This window comes from Pteronotus mesoamericanus, unplaced genomic scaffold, assembly GCF_021234165.1.
Source record: "Pteronotus mesoamericanus isolate MK-2021 breed Mesoamerican mustached bat unplaced genomic scaffold, CSHL_Meso_final scaffold_1186, whole genome shotgun sequence".
Taxonomy (NCBI): domain Eukaryota; kingdom Metazoa; phylum Chordata; class Mammalia; order Chiroptera; family Mormoopidae; genus Pteronotus; species Pteronotus mesoamericanus.
Window position 1 is genome coordinate 14,790,076 of NW_026555302.1, and position 17,673 is coordinate 14,807,748.

General features: G+C 61.8%; 1 protein-coding gene across 2 annotated transcripts in view; it reads left to right on the forward strand.

Annotated features, from left to right (window-relative positions):
- The first annotated feature begins 5,235 nt into the window (after positions 1–5,235).
- The window catches only part of LMX1A (LIM homeobox transcription factor 1 alpha), a 103,690-nt gene continuing 91,252 nt past the window's right edge, over positions 5,236–17,673 (forward strand). For both annotated transcript variants that reach the window (XM_054587572.1, XM_054587571.1), the window contains exons 1-2: positions 5,236–5,311; positions 7,337–7,523. In XM_054587572.1, coding sequence (XP_054443547.1) covers positions 5,236–5,311; positions 7,337–7,523 — 263 coding nt within the window. The remainder of the gene's footprint in view (positions 5,312–7,336; positions 7,524–17,673) is intronic.

Genomic DNA, 17,673 nt, shown 5'->3' on the forward strand with positions numbered 1-17,673 from the left:
CCTGTTTGTTTGTGTTATTTCATTTAACACACGCAGAAACACCCCCAGTTCCTTCGGGGGGGCCGAGGCTTGGAGAGGTTAGGGAACGTCCCGGCCCGCATGGGACCCAGGACCCCTCGTCGGACCCGAGGCGACGTTCCTTCGAAGCTGCCCGCTCATTCGTGGGCGGGGGCCGTGTGGAGATCCCCCCTGCCCCCGTGTACTTAAACACTAACGTGACCACACAGGCTGTCGGCTGTTTCACGCCTGTCACGTCCGTCCGCGCTTGAGGAGCAGGGACCTCCTCTCCTGCCCAGATGCGCCAGCTGGGACCTGGCAGGGCCGGGCGGGTTAAGGCCAAACTGTTCACCAATGTCACCGCGGGACTAGAACTCAGGCCTCTGCCTTCCCGTCACAGCCCGTGCCCTGGGACAGGGACTCCCATGGAGGGCAGCCTCCACTTAGCCACCAAGCCTTCCTTGGGTCTCTTCGGTGTGCAGGCTCAGGTGAGACCCGGGTGGGTCCTTCTCTGTTGGCGCTCAGTCCACAGGGAGCCAAGTGGGTAGGTGGATCGTTTTCCTCCAAGACCCAAAGAATATGGTACTTCAACTGGTGCCCGGGTGGCCTGGGCTAGCGTACCCCGTGCCCGGGGCCATCCTTGCCCTGCGGGCGGGGGAGCCACGCTTGCCTGGCTCTCCCTCCCCTCCCGGAAGCCGCTGTGCGATGCCCCCGCCCCCCCAGAACGTGCGGCGGCCCCTGGTCCCCCAGCTCCCCTGAGCGCTGTGACTGCCCGCCGGACCAGGGCCTTCCCTGAGAGGGGCCCGGTGGCCAGGGAGGCCTGCCGCTCTGCGTGTCCCCACCGGCCAGGCCCCAGCTGCCCCCACGGGAGGGCTGCCTCCTCCGTCCAGGCAGAGACGCGTCTGCTTTCTTTCCTCGCGCTGGAAATGCACTTGGACTTTTTTTTTAAAAAACAAATAACACAATTTTCCCTTTGTGTTTCCCTTAATAAAACACAGGAATGAAAGCAAGAAGGGAAAGTAAAACAACATGTTGCTGTCATCTCCACTCTGCGGTGGGACGTCCCTCTCTCCGCCCCCCCCCCACGCTCCCCCCGACATCCCAGCCACAGAGAGTCGCGGGCCTCCTGGTGCTGCTTCGTGTCCCGGCCCCGGCAGGGGCAGCTCCGAGGCCGGCCTGGGCATCTCGCCCCATCTGCCGCGACCGCACTCGATTGAGGACGGACAATGGGAGGGCGCCTCCTCCCGGAGGAGGGTGCCGCAGGCCGCAAGGCCCGCACAGCTTCTTGGGACCCCGCAGTCACCCCTTGCGCGTTGGCCCCAGCCTCTTGTCCAGCGAGGACGCCTCCCGGGCCAGCCTGGCAAGGACCCCGTGTCTCCTGCTCCAAGCAGAGCGCTCGGCTTAAGGCCTAGACCCTGGACGCCTTGGAATCTGCTTGAGGTTGAGGGACTCCCAGCCTTTGGATCGGCCGCCGGTCTCTCAGCGAGGAGGAGTACAAGTTTCCGCACGTGGGGCCAAATGCCAATTGCCCCCGGTGGGAAAGGGCGCGGGGTTCAGGAGTAACACCTGCAGCATGTCACCAGCAGCCACGCCAGTGGGAGTCCAGGCCATGGACACGCCGTTGCTGGAAGGTGCACGGGTCCGGGGCCACGGTGTGTAAGCGACAGGAAGCCGAGCGCAGGCAGGTTCCAAGGACGGAGAACAGGACAGAGCCGGCAGCGTTGCTCCCGTCTGAGGGGCCTCGGAAGGAGCGGCTGACGCGGCCCATGGCCGGCCCCGAAATTCAATGGGCCGGAGGTGGACGCCTGAGAAAGGGAATTTTGACCTCATTTAAGCCCACGTTGGAGCCGATGGGCGTCCAGGTTACGTTTAACTCTACACACCCAGCGTTTTGGGGGTGGTGTTCGGCTCGCTTCCGCACGTCCTCGGGACTCCTTTCTGCGGAAGGGGAGACCGTGGCCCGCCGTTCGCCCAGCGCCGCTGGACAGGGCCTCTGTGACGTGCTCTTTCATTGAAAAGGTGAAATGGCAGTGTTTGAGTTTGCAGTGGAAACCGGAGGCCTAATCAGGAGGGTGTTCTGTGGCTGGGACGCGCCTGTCCACCCGTCCACAGCCCAGAGCCAGGCGGGGATGGTCCTGAGTGTCCCTAATACCCCGGGAGAGGCCAAATAAACCACAGAAGAGAGAACCCCAGCTACGCAAGGTGTCTCTTTATTGCTCCAGGCACATCACTTAGACGTGTCAGCCGGCCCGTGCCAGGACAGGTTCTGCAAAGCACCTGTCAAGGACCGGGCGGTTCTGCTGCCCCGGCCCCCGCTCCCTGACTCCTCTGTCCCCAGCCTGTCCGATTTCATAAACTTCCGACAGTGAGGGCCTTTCGGACCGTGGCTCCTGGCCCCTTCGTTTCAGGCACGGAAGGATTGGTGCCCTGGCCCCGCCGTGGCCCCTCGCACTCCGGAGCGGGGCAGGGGCCGGAACCAAGGCTCATCCTGGGACGCTGGGCCCCCGCGCTTGCGCCTTCAGGGCAGACCCCACGGCAGCCCAGCACGTGGCGTTTGTCCATCCCGCCCGCGGGCCCGGCTCTGCGCCCTGGGGCTGGCGCCTGACAAAGGGACACAGTCTCCCTCCTGAAGGTGCCCAAGGGCCCCCAGCAGGGCAAAGGCATCCCCAGCAAACCCTCGCGCGACTCTGCAAGGAACATCCTCCCGCTCGGGCGATGCATTTCCTGTGTTCAAGGCCTTTGGTGACACCCAGGCTCTGCTAGGCATTCCAGAGGGTTCCTGGAGATGGTGCCGGCCCTGCTCCGTTTTCTTGTCTAACTTCTAGCTTATACACTACCCCTGAGAGCGCTTTTAATCCATAGTTTTTTCCCTACTCTTTTTGGGGTGGCAGAAAGCACAGAAGACAGGTGTTGGGAGACATGCCACTCGCCATCTGGGCCACCTCAGAGCACGCCCGCCCCCAGCCCTGCTCAGCCCCAGGGGCTCACGGAAGAGATGGCTAAACCGACTTGTTCTGCCTCCCTCAGAGGTGCCTTGTAAAGACCAAGCACCATCATGCGCGTGAAAGGACCAGACAGGCAGGAAGCAGTGCTCCCCTGCGAGGTGCTGCAGGCTTCGCCCTTCCCCACGGCTTCCCCACGGCTTCCCCACGGCTCCCCCGAGGGCCCGCGCAGTGCTCGGCTTGTGCCTGCTGGCCCGGCCCCTTGCACCCGCGCGTGGGGTCACCGCCCCTGAGCCCGCCGGAGCAAGGGCTGCCCGCAACTTTCTCTAAAAAATAAGGACGTGATCTTGTCCTCCGAGAAGGCTGCTATGGGGCACCTTGCCTGCTCAGGCACCGTGTGCCTCGGTGCCAGGCGATTCTGATTCGGTCTCCTCTGGACCCGCCACCGGAGCCCGGGGAGAATCCGTGTGCCCTGGGACGCCCCGGGGCACTCGGGGCGCCCCCAGCCCCGCTCCCCTAGCACCCGTGAGTATTGGGATAATCACTGTCTCTGCCTCACAGGCTTGTTGCAAAGATTAAATGAGTGAACCAGGCCTGGCACAAAGTCAATGCTGGAGAGGTGTCAGCTGGCCTTACGGTTTATTGAGGGGCCACGTGGGGCCAGGCACCGAGCTAGCCTCCTGTATACACAGCGGATGAAGACCCCGTTCCTGCTCCTGGGGGGCGGGGCTAAAAGTCTAGCACTGCCGGCCGAGGGTAGGGGTGCCGCACTGACATTTTCCCCAGACGCTGTGGCCCCCTCAGCGGCCCCCTTGAGCTCCGTCGATGCCGCCCCTGCGTCTGGGGTCAGACCCTGCCAGGTCTGCAGCAGGAGCCTGATCCACGCATCGCGGGGTCCCCTGGCCTCTGCACACCCCAGCGAGGAGCGGGTAGAGAGCCCAACTTGGGAACTCCAGGGAGCCTCTTGGTGACCTGGCGGGGTTTGGAGAGCTCGTAGGTGCAGGGGCCGCGACCACGCGCCGCCAGCGGCCTCTGCGCACGCCCCGTGGCCGGGTGAGGGCTGCCCAGCTTTCTCCCTCGCAGCGGCGTACGGGCGCCGCGGTCCGGGAGGCTCTGGGAGCTCGGTGCAGGCCCGCGCGCCCTGAGGTGGCGGTTACACGTGCAGGGAGGAAACTTGGCGCGCCCCGGAGGTCGCCGCGGCCGAGGGGCGCGCCCGGCGGGGGCCGCGCAGCCGGCTCGGAACGGGAGCGCGGCGGCCCCTCCGCGGGACGCGCTCCAGCCCCCTCCCCGAGCTCCCCACCCATCCCTGCGCCGCGCACGCAGCCGTCGCCCGGCCGAGCGGCCGGATTCGCCCCGGCCGACAGGGCCCGACTCGCACCCAGGACCAGGGCTGCCGCCGTCCCTCTCCGCTTCCGAGAAGCGTCGGCCCTCCGCTCGCCCCGAGGAGCGACCGGGGGCGGGCAGGACGTCCCGAGAAGGCCGGCGCCCGCGGCCACGTCCCGGCCCGGCCCGCGCGCCAAGGAGCGGGCTCCCTCCCGGGTGCGCCGGGCCGGGCGGGCGCTCCCTGCAGCCTCGAGGGCCTTTGCCTCCCGGGCCCGCAGCTGGTCCCGCTCCGGCCGCGCGGAGAGCTCGCCCGTCAGGTAAGGGAGGCGGCCCGCGCTGGGCTCCGGCTCGGGCCGGCGTTTCTGAAAGTTGATTTGAAATGCAGCCAAGAGTGCGCAGGGCCGCGCGGCTCCGCCCCGAGGCGACTCCTCTGCTCCCGCAGACGTTCCCGGCACCGGCGGGCGGCAGGAGGACGGGTCCGGACCTCCTGCGCTGCCCGCTGCGCCGGGGCAGGTGAGGGGCGTGCAGGGTCGGCCGGGCGCGGGCTGCGGAGCTGGCGGTCCCGCGTGCCGGGGCCTTTCGCCCCATCCCACCCGGGAGCTGGGTTCCGGCCGGGACGTCCCCAGGGCCCACCGCAGTGGAGGCTGGGCGGAGTCGGCCGGCTCGGGAGCCCTGGGCTGGGCCGGGGTGGGGACGTGGGGGCAGGGGAGGAGAAGCGCAGTTGGGGGGTGGAGGCCTAAGTACATAACGCGTTGACTTCGAGTGAAGTCAGATCAGTTGGAGCAGCTCGCGGTGACTCGTCTCTCCGCCCACCCCACGTTCCCCTTGGCTGGCCTCTACCCTGCGGCTCATTCTGGTCACCCTGGCCACTCCCTCCAGCCTTTCCCAGGAGTGCGGCGGCCCCGTCCCGGAGGGCACGACGCCAGACGCGTCGTTTCCTCTCCTCCGCAGGTCCTCGCGGCCCGGCGCGAACATGCTGGACGGGCTGAAGATGGAGGAAAACTTCCAAAGCGCCATCGAGACCTCGGCCTCCTTCTCGTCGCTTCTGGGTGAGTCCTCCCGCCGCGCGGCCCCCGGCGCCCCGGCCCTCAGGTCCGGATCCGGAGCCCGGCTCCCTGGGACGCGCTGGGCAACAGGGGAGCTGGCGCCCCGCGTCCTGCACTCCTCTGAGCCCCCGTCTGTCGCCGGTTCCTCGGTCCCTCCTACCCCAAACCGACCCGCTGACCCGGCCTCCCGCGCGCGCGGGACATCGAATTCCCCAAAGCCGCTGGGGCTGGGCGAGCAGGCTCGCAGACGACCGATTTGCAAGTGATTAAAAACACCCAAGGCTGGATTTTTAATTACGGAGCTGATCGACGGCTCTCAAATGCCTTCCCGTCCCGGGCGGCCCGGAGGCCAGCGTCGAGGAGGCTTCTGGCGCCCGCCGACCCCAGCCGCGGTTGCAGGCGAGGGGCTTTTCCGGGCCGGTGGGCAGCGCCGTGCCGGGATTAGCCTGCACGGCGGGGCCCTCGCCTGGGCTTTAATTAACTGGAGCCGGAGCTCCGGCCGGAGGTCCTCCGCCTCCCCAGCCCCTTCGCAGCGACCGCAGGGCAGCGACGCGCCCAGGGCCTCAACAGAATGTCCGCACACGGGACCCCGGAGCCAGGCCAGGACCTCACCCCACCCCGCGTGCCCTTGGGAGCTTTCAAGTTCAGGGAGTGGGTGTTTCGATTGTTTCAACGGGAGGGGCTTTCGTTTTGTCCTTTACTCTCGCCTCTCTGCATGGCTCGGAGCCGCTCGAGCGGAGTGAAGGCGGGGAGGAGACAGTTCGGAGGGAGAAGCCGTATCGAGAGAAGCCCCCCAACTCCCCAAATGACACGCAGTCGCGGGCGCTGCGTTCCCCTCTTCCAGCTGCCCTTCCGGAAACTCCCCGACTCGGCGGCCTGGGACAAGCGCGGGGCCTGGGCTGGCAGCGTTCTGGCGCAGCGCGTGCACGCACCTCCGCTTGAAGCCGGCAGCGGGGCTCGCCCCGGGCACTGCGGGGCAGGTTCCCACCATGAGACGGGGCAGAGAGGGTAGAGAAGGTCCACCTGAGAAGCGTCTCGCGGCTCCTCCGAGCTTCCCTGCCGGTGCCCCACGTCGGTGACCCCCATGCTGGCGAGCCGGTGGCCGGGTCCCCCGAGGGAGTGGCGCTGCGAAGTAGGGAAGAGCCAGGCCCTTCGGGACACCATGCACAAGGCTACTGTGACCGAGGGGCAGGGCCTTCTTTAAAATGCTGTGAAAGGTGCCAGCAAAGGTTGCCCCGCGTCCCCCACTCCCCACAAAGTGCCTCATCCCGCGCGCGCGCGGACAAAACAGAAGCCCTGTGCGGTAGGACCGAAGGAGAGCCCCGTTTGCTGAGTCGGTCTGGGCTCCGTATCGCTCTCCTGCAGCGGAGGCGCCCGCGGGCTTTCCGGAACCCTGGCTGGGGGCAGGGGCGCGCACGGTATCTCCGCGCCCAATGCGCTCCTGTTTTATCTTTCTCTTTATTTGGTTGCCTCTTAATTATGAAAAACCCATCTGCAGTTTGCACACCAGCCGAGATGCCGCGATGTGGGTTCATGGGTTTGAACACGCGGAGTTTGCCTGAGGCGAGATGGCATTTTTCTGTATGCACGGGACGTGTTAGGAAGCCGAGGGGGAAAAACATTTTTTTAAGTCTTCCCGCAAAGACATAAAAATAAAAAAATTCAGAACTTCGTTTTAGCAAAAGACAAACCCAAACAAAACGCTCGTTACACACTCGGTTTTAATAACAGTCCGTAGAGACAAGTGCAGGGAGTGATTTCACGACTGCACGGCAGGCCCCGGAGAGCAGAGTTATTGGAAGTCTAATTTTGCAGGATGCGCGCATACCCGGGTAGGTTTGATAATTAAAGGTTACTCACGGATTTCCTCTCCCTCCTCTGGTGGAATTTAAACCGTCCCCGTTTGTTAGAAGCGCCGCTTGGGTTGATTTTGCGCGGGTCTCCACACCTCGGCCGCCTGGGTCAGCAGGGGGTTCCCCCTGGTGGGGCCGCGCGCTCACCCGCCGGCCTCTGTCGCTGCTGCTGCAGGTAGAGCGGCGAGCCCCAAGGCTGTCTGCGAGGGCTGTCAGCGGGTCATCTCGGACAGGTTTCTGCTGCGGCTCAACGACAGCTTCTGGCACGAACAGTGTGTGCAGTGCGCCTCCTGCAAGGAGCCCCTGGAGACCACCTGCTTCTACCGGGACAAGAAGCTCTACTGCAAGTACGACTACGAGAAGTAAGTGTTCCGCGCTGCCCGGCGCGCCCCCGGGCAGACGATCGCCGGTGCCCTACGGCGCATCGATCCTGGGAGGCGCAAGCGGCACGGGAAGGCCCAGGGACGCGGGCCGCCCTCCTCCGCAACCGGAGCGCTCCTCGGGAGGCGGAGAACTGCGCCGCCCTCGGCCGCCGCCGGCCGCCGCCGGCCCCCCGGGACGCGCGAGCGAGGGTTGCCCTCTGTGGTCTGCTCGCCCGGTTTTCAGCCCTCTGGGGCCACTACCCGGACTTGGGGTGTCCGTCAAGCTTGTTCCCTCCATCCCCTCTTCCCTGGGGTGCCCTGCGGGCTGCCAGTGTCCCCCCTCCCCGCGCCCCCCTCCCCGTCTCCTCGCCGGTTCCCAGCCTGCCTGACCCACCTGTCTGTGCGCCCCCTCCCACCCAGCGCTGAGGCCCGGAGGTGAGGCCCAGCGGTGACGCTGTATGGGGGATCCCAAGGCTTCGGTGCCCCGCGCGCTTCTCTTGCTCGGCTTTGTCCGCTGGGGTTTCTACAGATTGCGCTCAGCAATGGTGTCGTGGCCCCTCTGAGCTCGGGGCGCGCACCCCGTTTGCTCTCACCGTGTGCTCTCCCCCTCCCTTCCCCGTTTCTACAAACCCCAGGGCGCAGGGCTGCCAGGCCGCTAGGCCTCCCGGCCGCCCCGGAGGCCTGACACTGCTCGGCGCTCCCTTGCTCCTCGCTCCCTTGCTCCTCGCTCCCTTGCTCCTCGCTGCTCCTCCGGCGTCTCTTCCCAGACCCCTGGGTGCGCGTTTGGGCCACGCAGCAGAGGGCACTTCCCGGCTGCTGACTGATCACCCCCGTTGCATTGGGAGGAGAATTAGGAGGCAGGTAATTCAGAAAGTGGATTACTGCGACTCTCGACTTCTTTGATATCTAAGGCTTCCGTGAGGCCCGGGAGTGGGGTAGGGTTTCCTGGTTGTCCCCAGGTGGCTAGAGTGGCTCCCAGGAGCTAAGGAGAGGGGACTGCTGTCCAGGTCAAAATGGCTAGTTAACAGGGACACCGACTGAGCAGAGCCACGGAGGGCATAGAAGGACAGGGAAGGGACAGAGTCGGAGGCCTGTGTGTTTTCTGCATTGGGGCCAGTCGGAGTGCCCCATCCGTCTTGGGAGCCCGCCGGGGAGTCCCGCATTTGTCACTAGTGAAGGGACCGGACAGTGCTCCATCGGGGTAATCAAGGGAGGGTCCGTGTGCATGCAAAGCGTTTTCTTCATGTTATTAAAACCACACAATGAAGGGGGGTGGGCAGAAGTCTCCACGCAACCAGAGCGCTCAGGAAAAACACGGACGGATGTTCTCCGTGTGCTGGGTTTAGGTTTGCTAAAACGTGACAGCGCTCTTCGGCCCGTGGCCACGTGGAAAATACTCTGTCTGCTACTCCGTGCTGCTTTGCCGTAATATACTTGAGCTTATGCCACCCGCCCCCCCCCCCCCCGCCACCCCAGTGGATAGAGTACCGGGCATTTTGTAATTTGTTTTGAGATGGTAACTACATTTTCAGCCCTAAAAGAAGAAATACATGTTTGATTTAGGATGAGCTGTACAACGCAGAACAATATAAAGTGCACACGCACGACCGCTTCCCAAAGTGGTAATTATGGTGAGCGTTAAAAAGAAAAAAGAGAGGCCTGTATCTGTCTGCTCTCGGTTGCCTGTTGATTGCCCCGGTGTGTGAGAGCAAGGTGCAGCCGTCAGGCGATCCGGCACGTTCTGCCTGTCGACGCGAGCTCCCGGTTGACGGCTCACGTTCCCTCCTCGCGCCTGCATCCGAAGGTTTGGGGATCTTGCGGACCTTGCGGACCGTCTTTATCTTTCTGCTTAGAGACAATTACGGAAATGCCCACGCCCTTTGGGCAGAACACCAGCTAATTCACCAGGATTGGAGCTTAGGGAAGGATTTGGGTTGTGAATTCCTATTCTGTTGGTTAAAAAAAAGAAAAAATCGCCATCAGAAAAGGCCGGCCGGCCAGTCAGAGCTCTTCTAAGGAGGTCGGGCTGTGTCCAGGGAGGGAACAGTGGCTGTGGGGCCCTCCCCACAACAACGGCCCTGCCGTGGCGGCCCCTCGAGGCCTGGCGGTTTGGGCAGATGAGCCCACTTAGGGTCACGTCTTCCCCCAACAAAGCTGCTTCTGCCGAGGGAAAATTGCAGGGATCGACTCAGCAGCTGTTGGCCAGAGCCGGGAGGATTTGAGAGAGGCCCTGGGTGAGCCGCGCTGCTCGGAAGAGAGGTGGCGGTGCGGCAGGGAGGGCTCCCGTTGTAATTTCCACACACATTTTGGAAATGCAGATGCCCGGACGCGGTGGCTTGGACTCGGTAGCGCGCGGTGCATTCTCAGTGCTTGTCTGCGCCCAGCCCATCGGTGGTGGTGGTGGTGATTTTTTTTTTTTAAGATTCCTTTGATTTCTTTTTCCCCTGCTCCTCAATCTCCCATCCCAAGCCCACGCTTCTTTCAACAAAACAGGGTTTTCTTAGATTTGACCATCTTCATGGTGTGAGTGTGCACAGTGGGAGAGAAAGGAGAACGTTGTTTCTTTGTTTTAAAGTCGGGCTCCAGACAAACTCCTTTATTCTTTGGCATCGGATGGAGCGGCTTCTACACGCAAGGCGCGGGCTGGGGGGCGGGTGAGGACAGAGGGCTCAGCCTGCCTTCAGGGGGCGTGCAGCGGGGCGCCGTCCCCATCCGCGCGATCCTGGCTAGCGAGGATTTCTCGGAAGCCCCTCCACGGAGCTTGGTGGGGGACTTGGTGCTGGACCCGGGCTGTCCGGAATGACCAGGTATTTGCCCCCTACAGGGATGCAATCTAATTTCAGATGATAGCTGTGAAACAGACAGCGCGTTTCCTCTTTGACAAATACGTTTGTGAACAGAAGTTTGCTTTTCTCATTGGATCGCTTTAAAAATGGGAGGCCCAGAGAAGGCAAACAGAGAGGAAACTATGGCAGAGTTTGAAGTGGTCAGACAACGATGGTGGTAGAAGGTAGAGCGCTTATTTCAAAAGGAGCATTCGTGAGTTCCCCAGCGTTCCTGCAATTCAAACGCTGCTTCTCTACGCGAAAATGAAAAAGCAGCTCGCTCGGGTGCGTCTTCGGGGAAGGTCAGAAACAGCGTCCGGACCAGGCAGGTTTATCGCCTTTATTTTAGCCATTTGTGTGTGCGTTTCTGGCTGCTGGGTAGTTTTGCATTTGAATTATTAGCTGCCTGTTCGCAGTGTCAGGCGGCCAGTTAAAAAGTGGAATTTCTGCTCTATCCACTAGTGGCGACACCTTCTCCACGTCAAGCACCGAATTTGTCTAATTAAAAAAAAAATGGGATCAACAGGGGCAGTGTAGGCGCACAGCCATCCGTTTGAAAGCCTCAGGGTGTTTTGTTAAATATTTCTGTCCTACGCTATGACACCCTTAGGAGAAATTTATCTTCTGCTCATCCAAAACAAATAAGCATTTAAGGCTGGAGTGGAGAACACTGATTTATGAACATCCAGAAATGAAGAACTGGACGTGACTTTTATTGTTCGTGACATGTCATCCAAGAAAAATGACTGGCCAGGTGGGGTGCTACGTTTACGGAGCTGAGGAAGGAGGCTGGAGGTGTGGATGCTTAAAAAGCCGGACGCGACTGTCTGCTGCGCTCCTGAAAGTCAGCAGGCAACCAAAATAGTTTCCAGCCGAGGGGACTCCTATTTATGGAACTGTCGGTCCCTCGTTAACCGAGCCCTACGATCTGGTTACATTGGAGTTTTCCCTAAATTTGTTCCCAAGAAATACTGCAGTTGGACTTCGGTCAGAGACAGAAGAGGCTGCTGAGTAACAGGAATGTGGTAATAGAGCAGAGGATGACGCCTTCTGGAAGGGGTCCCGCAGTTAAATCAAGCCGAGGCTGTGTCTTTCACGTGCCTGGCGGCTCGGCGCGGTGGGCAGGGTCTGCTCCCCTCCTGTGGGAGGTTCATCATCGCCCCTCGGTTGCTGAGGACGGCGCGGGGGTGGCCTGGGGCGGTATTGCTGTCACTGGGGCCGCTGTCCTCACATTGTCACTCCCCACATGCCCTTGGGACACGAGCCTCGGGAGGCCTTGGCTGGACGGCCGGGCCACGGTCCCCTCCCCCGGCCCCGACGCGGGGCCCCGTGCGCGTCAGGCCTAGCGCTCCCTCGGTGGCATCCTTTTGTGGACCTGCTGCTTGGCAGCTCCTCGCAGAGGATGGCCGAGCTAAGGGTCTCTATGCGGGCCCGTCACGCACCAACTCTGCGTTTTATCGAGGCTCTGCAGCGCGGGTGTGTAGGGAAGGCAGTGGTTCGCTTTTGTTGCTGGGACGTTACTTGGAGATCCAAAGTGGGCACGCGGGGACTCCTGAGGGGAGCCACAGAGGCCATTGTCCCGTTTTTGCTTGGCTTTGTGCTCTGGCCCTGCTCCTGGCGCAATCAGTGCTAAGGAATATGAATGCCAAACACGGCCAGGTCACGAATGGGTCTGCGTGCAGTTGTGGGGGAGGGGGGCGGGTTAGCTCCGAACATGCAGCGCCGTCCCCAGGCCATGGACGTGCGCGCGCAAAAGAACGCGTCCCTCTCTTTGTATTTAGAGGGAGACTGGAAATGGTCCTCGCTCGGGGCGTTTTCTCTGTTATATGTGCTGGTCCCTGCGCAGGACTTTCTTGGAATCTAAGACTAAAAAGTCTGAAGGAAACCCAGGCAGCCGGAGTAGCTGGTGACGGAGCCCTGGGACTTCCAGACAGGCATTGCCTTTCAGGGTGGGCGCGGGGCGTTCTTTTGGTTCTTACGCGAGCGGTGCACACGCAACAGTTAGTATCCTGTGCGATTCCACACACCGTGCACGCCTTGGACCCCTGTCACCTGGCTGAGGTGTGGCTCTTGGTCTCCAGAGTTAAGTGGCAAGAGCTTCCCTGGTAGTTCGTTGTTTGTCTGGCTTTGTAGTTTCATTTTTCTCATTTACGACTTTTGTATTCCCCCACTACTGTTAGAATTGTGAGAGGGGCCTTTTCATGGTTGCTTCTTAATCCTGGGTGGTAATGAAGAGGTGCTGGATCTCCGATGAGAACAATTCCGTTTATTAAACCATCAGCTAATTATTGCTCATGGTCAAAGACATTTGGGGGGCCCCAAGTGTTTGGAAGTGAGAGAAGAAACAAGGACTTAGAAGAGCCATGATAGTACCGGAAGTCTAGTAAACCTTCTTAGACTACGTGCCTATACAAAATGCCGTTGCTGAATCATATCAAGTTCAAACCACCCCCAGTGGAGTCACGTTCCCTTGACAAGTAAGCACAGTTGTGCAACACAGGGAGATGAATTATGGGGGCGGGGGGTGCCGTCACTACCAGCCTAAAAAGATTTAAAAATGATTTCTGCCTTTGCTGTGAGCTCTTAGCTCTTCTTTGAATGCTTTTCAGTTGTTTTTATATCTCTCCCATGGATTTTTAAATGCCTCTCACGTCTTCAGAGGGGAGGTCTCGGTGGGCAGGTGAGCTAAGGGGCGGGGCTGCGGGCGTGCCGGGTGCCCGTCCCACATGGGAGCCCGCCTGCGTCCGGGGTGTCTGTCGCCCTGCTGAGTCTTTTGGATGTGGTCTGGCGCAGTCCGTAATCTCAGGAGCCACGTGTAGAGAAGATTCTGGAGGAAATATCGTTATGGGACAGAGGGCAGAGGCCTTGCCTGTCCATGTGCCTGTTTTCTGGAACCACAGAGAACCTGGCTGGGTGTTCTCAGGTTTTAGGTTCTCCCCTTGTCTTTGACTTGTGGGACGTGGGTTGACACAAGTATGACAAGCCGAATAGGCCACGTCATCAGTGACCGTGGCCGGTGGCAGCTTTGTGCCGCTTTTTCACACGTGAAAGGAACCTCGTCCACCGTCCTGCTGAAATGAAACAAACGCCTTCCAAATGTCAAACTGTTATTTTAGTCGCGCACACTCGTCCGTCTATATTTTTAACCACGACGAAATCAATCCAACGGCTGCGGCCCCGGCCTTGGTCGGGGGCCGGATTAGCGCTCCGTGGGCGGACGGCGGTGGCACTCGACCCGTGCTGCGCGTCTCTTTTCACACTCCTGGAAATAAATAAAACGCGACTTAGGATGGGGATCGCATTTCCTCCGGTGTCAGACCGCCATCAGAGCGCCGCAGAAACGCGGGACACTAGGGACGATGCTGGGGAGGGCGGGCACGGGGGTCCCACCTCGGGGGGCACCCGGCCCCGTCACGAACGGCCTTGTTGGGGCGGTGAGGGAGGGATTTTTAAAACCTGCCTCTGTGCTGCGCTTGGCCGCGGAGACCCGCCGCGGCCCAGCCACCGCGGAGCTCGTCCCCACCTGCCCAGTGCGCGCAGCGAGCTGGGGCTTAGTGAAGCCCTGCTGACTCTGACTCGTGTGCCTTAACATGGCAACAGCTGAGAACACCGAGTGGACGGAGCTTTGCCCTGTCGCCCTCTGACGTCACACGGAGCAGTGTGGTCCCCTCCGGCCGTGCAGGTAGCCGGCGGGGGCCCTGTTTTTGGACAATAGGACCACTGCCTGCCGTTTCTGACTCCCCAGGCTTCCTTGGCTCTGCGCCCTCCTAGACGGACGTTTGGTTATCGTCACCATGGAGCGGGCGAGCCCTGGCAGACACCTGGCCGCTGTGGGTTGGGCTACCTGGTCCGACAGGCCCAATGAGACTCTCTTTATATATATATAAAAAAAAAAAATCCTCAGCTTCCAGCGTCGCTGGGGACAGACTATGTCTACATGGGGCAGGGCAAAGCAGCTTTATAGTTGTTCATATGGACTGTAATACAATACTTAATCAATAATAATAACAATACAAGAATAAATTCTGTGTTTGCGTACGCACAACCGCCAACCGGCTTTGGACCCGCCCTGCGTATGTAGAGGTCACATCCGGCCCATCCTGTCCTGCCCCACCCCCCACACCCCGGTGTCCTGTGGAATCCTGTTCACGTGACTCCTGCAAGTGTCGGAAGTCACTCAGACACCGTCTCACCCCCCCGCCCCCCCGGGCCAGCCTCGCGGACCATCAGGCCGCTCCGGATGTTCCCTCTTGGCGGGAGCAGACGAGGCTGTTAGATGCACAGAATGCCAGGCCTCCGGGTCCCGGAGCAGGGCTCAGCCCGATAGTGCTCTCAGGGCTGCGTGGCCCCGTGGCCGCGACCCTTTGGGTGGCCGTTAGGGGCCCCCGGATATCTCTCTGAGTGTCCCTCCCTGGCACCTTGGCGGGTACGGGGCCATGTGCTGCCCATGCCCGTGGGCGGTTTTTGGCGGGCCGGAGAAGTGCCTGGGACCGACGCCGTCACAGGGAGCCAAGGGGACTCGTCCTGTGCGGCAAAGCCTGGCCGGTGCCCAGTGGGGTGGACACCCATCCCCCGTTCCCAGCGCTTTGCTGCTTCTTTGGACACACGCCTCTCTGGCCAGGGGCACACAGTCCTCTCTCTCGAGCCCGGGGCCTGGTGGCTGCAACGAAAAGGGGCAGCCATGTCCTCCCTCCCCCGCCTTCAGCGACCCGGCAGTCACAGTTCCCTTGCTTCCCCCCCCCCCACGCGCCCCCCACCCCCCGCCGCCATGCCTCAGGAGCCTTTAAAAGGATTTTTTCAAAACAAAACAAAACAAAACACCCCCTCCTGGACTCTAGATTAGCCTCTTAAGCGCTTAAAAGTTCCTTTAAATACCAAACGCCGGGCTCCTGGGGACTGTCCCCGAACCCTATTTTCATTCTTCACATTGTTGTCATTCGCCGCGCAGCAGACGCGGGCCAGCCCGCCCGGCCCAGAACCGACCCCTCTCTGTGTGCGGCAGGGTCCCGGTGTGTCTTTGTTGGAGGCCTGGCCAGCTGGGCCCCCAGCTCCAGGCGAGTAGAGGTCGGTGTCTATGGGGACGGGGGGCGGCGCCCAGGAAAGGGAGCAGGCGGGCGGTGGGGGACGGCGTGGCTCGTACCGTTTCCGGGAGTTTGGCCATGGCCGGCCTCTCCCCCGTGCTGGGGAGACCCAGGAATGGGGGGCTCCCATGGCCGGGATTTGAAAACCTGCCTTCACCCTGAGAGTCGGTCAGGTGGCTTTGGGGCCCTTCTGCCTGGGGCCCCGCAGAAGCGTGGGGGCGCGGTTTCTGCTCATGCCCCCGGCGCGGCCGGCCCAACACAGCCCGGAGAGGGGTCCTTACGGCCACAGCGGCCCTTGCCTGGCGCTCGGACCTGCGCTGCAGCCTCTTTCCCAGGAGCCTTCTCCAAGCCCCCTCCCCTGCCCCCTGCCCACCCCGGTCCTTTCAGGCTTCCTGTCCCCCGGGTGGCTCGTGGGGACTGCTTTCTGGTTCCCACCGTGGAACAGATCCTTTTTAACCTGCCCGTGGAGCGCTGCTGCCCCTGCCGCGGGCGCCCCGGCCGCCTCCCCGCCTGCCCCCGCGTGGCATGACAGCGTTTCCTATTGTGCGTGTCTCCTGCCCGCCTGCCCAGGGACAGCCACCCTCCGCACGGGGACGCAGCACAGCGTTCCAGAGACAAACACCACCGGCAGGACCACAAGGTGGGCTTTGGAGATCCGGAGGTGGCGACAGTCCCCGAGACCCCTCCCCGCTCGTTTCTGGCTGGGCTGTCCCAGGGTCCCGCCCCCGCCCTCCCCTGGGCGCTAAGCCCCGGAGCTCCAGGCGGCCGCAGGACAGGGGTTCCCGCCCCACGCTCGGGACCGCCGCTCTGCCCTGGGCCCATCTTGGGACCTTTGGAATTTCCAAGTGCCCTGGATGCAGGCTGGGACCTGCCCGTAGCAGGCCATCCCGTGTGGGGGGGGGGGGGCGTCATGAAATAAGTCACACTGGGACGTCCGGAGCCATTTGATTTTCTTCCAGGGACACTTCCAATGGGGAGGGTGTTCGCGCAAAGGAATGACTATCGTGCGTGGGCCAGCGAGGGAGGCGCTTTGGCAGGAGGCACACACCGCTTGGTCGGGCGCCTGCCTGCCTGTCTCCGGGTGAGGCCGGCAGGGGCCCCCCCGCCCCCTAATCTGTTCTTTGGGGTGTTACTTTCATTCTGCTCTGTTACTGGTTGCAACCTCCCATTTCCTTTTCTTTTTTTAATAGTGATATTTTATTTATTACTATTATTGTTTTTAATCCTCACTCAAGGATATATTTATTGATTGGAGAGAGAGAGGAAGGAGGAGAAAGAGAGAGAGAAACATTGATCGGTTGTCTCCCATACCCACCCTGCCCGGGGATCGAACCTGCACACTTTCAGTGATGGGACCGTGCTCCAACCCACTGAGCAGCCTGGCCAGGGCAGTATCTTCCATTTCAAAAGTCAAGCCCTTCGATGGCCGGGGGTTAGACGGGCGGATGAGGGTCGTCGGGCACGGCTCCGCACTCTCCATGACGAGACATGTAATGTGAAATGCGTGTCCAGAGATGCCCGAGCCACTGTGTCCTCATCTAGATGACGAATAGGACAGCAACCGCCTCATAGGCTTATTGGGAGGATTACGGGAGCCAAGGAGCAGGGATAGCTTCCCAGGGAGACGGAGAATTCCACGGAGCGGGGGGTCATTCCTGTTGGCTTTTTAATGTGAGTAAAAGGACTCTCTTCCCAGCAGCCGCGTGCTGTGGCCCAGCGTCGTGGTCGGGAACGTGGGCTCCGGAGCCGGTGTCCAGCATCCAGTCCTCCTCGGTCCCCGCCCAGCAGCTGTGTTGCCTTGGGCAAGGGTCTCGCTTTCTCTGTGCCTGTTTGCTGTCCCCACAGTGGGGACCATCACAGCCCCAACCCCACAGGGTCCTTTTGTATTCGTAAAGCCTGCAAACCATTGCGTGACTCACAGAAAATGCCGTAGGGGGGCTTGTGGAAAAAAGTGCATCCTCTACAATGTTCCGAGAGTCTTCATAGGGAGGCTCTGCACGGGACCTCAGGACAAACTCACAGGCTGGGCAGGAGCGGCTGCTTCCCTGCCCTTGCCGTCGAGGAGACTGCCGCTCCGAGAGGCGGCCGCCTTGCCCGGGCCCCGCCATGGGCGGAGGGGGAGCCGCGGGCTGTCCCCCGCCGCGGGCTCCGGGCCCAGCGGCCTTCCCGCCCGCTCCCACCATCTGCTGCTTGGATTCTCGCATCACACCCACGTGAGGTCACAATTCTCGGTTTGTCCTGTTG